Source organism: Colobus angolensis, unplaced genomic scaffold (assembly GCF_000951035.1).
Source record: "Colobus angolensis palliatus isolate OR3802 unplaced genomic scaffold, Cang.pa_1.0 Scaffold88, whole genome shotgun sequence".
Classification (NCBI taxonomy): domain Eukaryota; kingdom Metazoa; phylum Chordata; class Mammalia; order Primates; family Cercopithecidae; genus Colobus; species Colobus angolensis.
Window position 1 is genome coordinate 6471709 of NW_012122709.1, and position 2135 is coordinate 6473843.

Genomic DNA, 2135 nt, shown 5'->3' on the forward strand with positions numbered 1-2135 from the left:
GCAGGAGAATTGCTTGAACCTGGGAGGTGGAGGTTGCAGTGAGCTGAGAGTGCACCATTGCACTCCAGCCTGGGCAACAAGAACAAAACTTCATCTCAAAAAATAAATAATAATAATAATCAATGCTGTTATCATCCAAATGAACAGAACTACTAAACTACTTAGGTTAATTAATAAATGTAAATAACATTCCAGAGCAAACAGAAGGTACAAATGGTACCTTAGACTTTGTTTACACTGAGCATAGGCTCACATTGCTTGAAGTGCAGGTCCTGTCCTACAGTCTTGACTATATGGAAAAAGCATGAGAGATGTGATCATGGAGGGAAACATGACACAGGATTAGTAGGAGTTGACACTCTCCACTTAGCCAGTCAACCAACAAATATTTATTAACTTATTATTGCCAAGCACCAGAGTAGTTGCTGCAAATACATCAAAGAACAAAATAGACTGCTCTTTGCTCTGAAGGATCTTACAATCTAGTAGAAGAAACCAGTAAGTACTTAAGCAAATAGCTCTTATAATATTGTACTGTAATCACCCTTTAATATAAGTTCTTATTTCCCAGAAAATTGCCTTCTAGTGGAGGATAATTCTTCCCAAGGAGGTGACAGATGAAATGAATCCTGAGGAATGAAGACATATTAGATGAATGAGCATATTCCTAAGTTCAGAGGAAGGAAGGCATGGTGATCTGAGAGAACTGAAACAAGATTATCGAAATATGCAAGAACGGGATCACAAAGTTTCTTGTAGATTTCAGGAGGAGACATTTCAAGGATATTAAGTCATAAAGCAACAATAGGAATGATAATTGTGGGGTAATAGTTCCACACTGCTTCATATCACCAAAATCTATTTCTCTGTGGTCCCCTTTGGGGGCATAGACCTACAATATGCACTTACTTACACTATTATTCAGACACAACTCTGCACTTGGCTTCTAACACCTGTATGTAGTATCTCCCATTAAAGAGGGATTTCAGGGCACCTGGAGACTAAACAGCCTCTGAAGGTTGTTTTGCCATGCAAACCCAGGTGACTTATGGCAAATGCTTTCTACTTAAAATAGAGAAGACTTCGTTTACCTCCCAAATTCTGATCATTAGACAAAAGCATTCTCTTATCACTTCACTCCTGTATTTTCCTTATCAGACTTCACCATTCATCTTAGCAGACTATAGAAAGACATGCGAAAGACCAAAAACACATCGCTGGACACTGTGGTGACAGATTTCATTCTTCTGGGCTTGTCTCACCCCCCAAATCTAAGAAGCCTCCTCTTCCTGGTCTTCTTCATCATTTACATCCTCACTCAGCTGGGGAACCTGCTCATTCTGCTCACCGTGTGGGCTGATACAAAGCTCCATGCTCGCCCCATGTACATTCTTCTGGGAGTGCTCTCATTCCTGGACATGTGGCTCTCAGTCATCGTTCTTCGAATTATTTTAAACTTCACTCCTGCCAGCAAGACTATCCCGTTTGGTGGTTGTATGGCTCAACTGTATTTCTTTCACTTCCTGGGCAGCACCCAGTGCTTCCTCTACACTTTGATGGCCTATGACAGGTACCTGGCAATATGTCAACCCCTGCGCTACCCAGTGCTCATGAATGGGAGGTTATGCACAGTCCTTGTGGCTGGAGCTTGGGTCGCCGGCTCCATTCATGGGTCTATCCAGGCCACCCTGACCTTCCACCTGCCCTACTGTGGGCCCAACCGGGTAGATTACTTTTTCTGTGACATCCCTGCAGTACTGAGACTGGCCTGTGCTGACACAACAGTCAATGAGCTTGTGACCTTTATGGACATTGGGGTGGTGGCTACCAGTTGCTTCATGTTAATTCTGCTTTCCTATGCCAACATAGTCCATGCCATCCTGAAGATACGCACTGCTGATGGGAGGCGCCGGGCCTTCTCCACCTGTATATCCCACCTAACTGTGGTCACAGTCTACTATGTTCCCTGTATTTTCATCTACCTCAGGCCGGGCTCCAAGAGCCCCCTGGATGGGGCAGTGGCTGTGTTTTACACTGTTGTCACTCCATTCCTGAACCCCCTCATCTACACACTGAGGAACCAGGAAGTGAAGTCTGCCCTGAAGAGGATGACAGCAGGTCGAGGGGCTGAATGA

General features: G+C 44.1%; 1 protein-coding gene across 1 annotated transcript; it reads left to right on the forward strand.

Annotated features, from left to right (window-relative positions):
- Positions 1-1193: 1193 nt before the first annotated feature.
- LOC105503859 (olfactory receptor 10G2) lies at positions 1194-2135 on the forward strand. The gene has a single exon (XM_011930964.1). It carries the CDS (start codon positions 1194-1196, stop codon positions 2133-2135), a length of 942 nt encoding a protein of 313 aa, XP_011786354.1.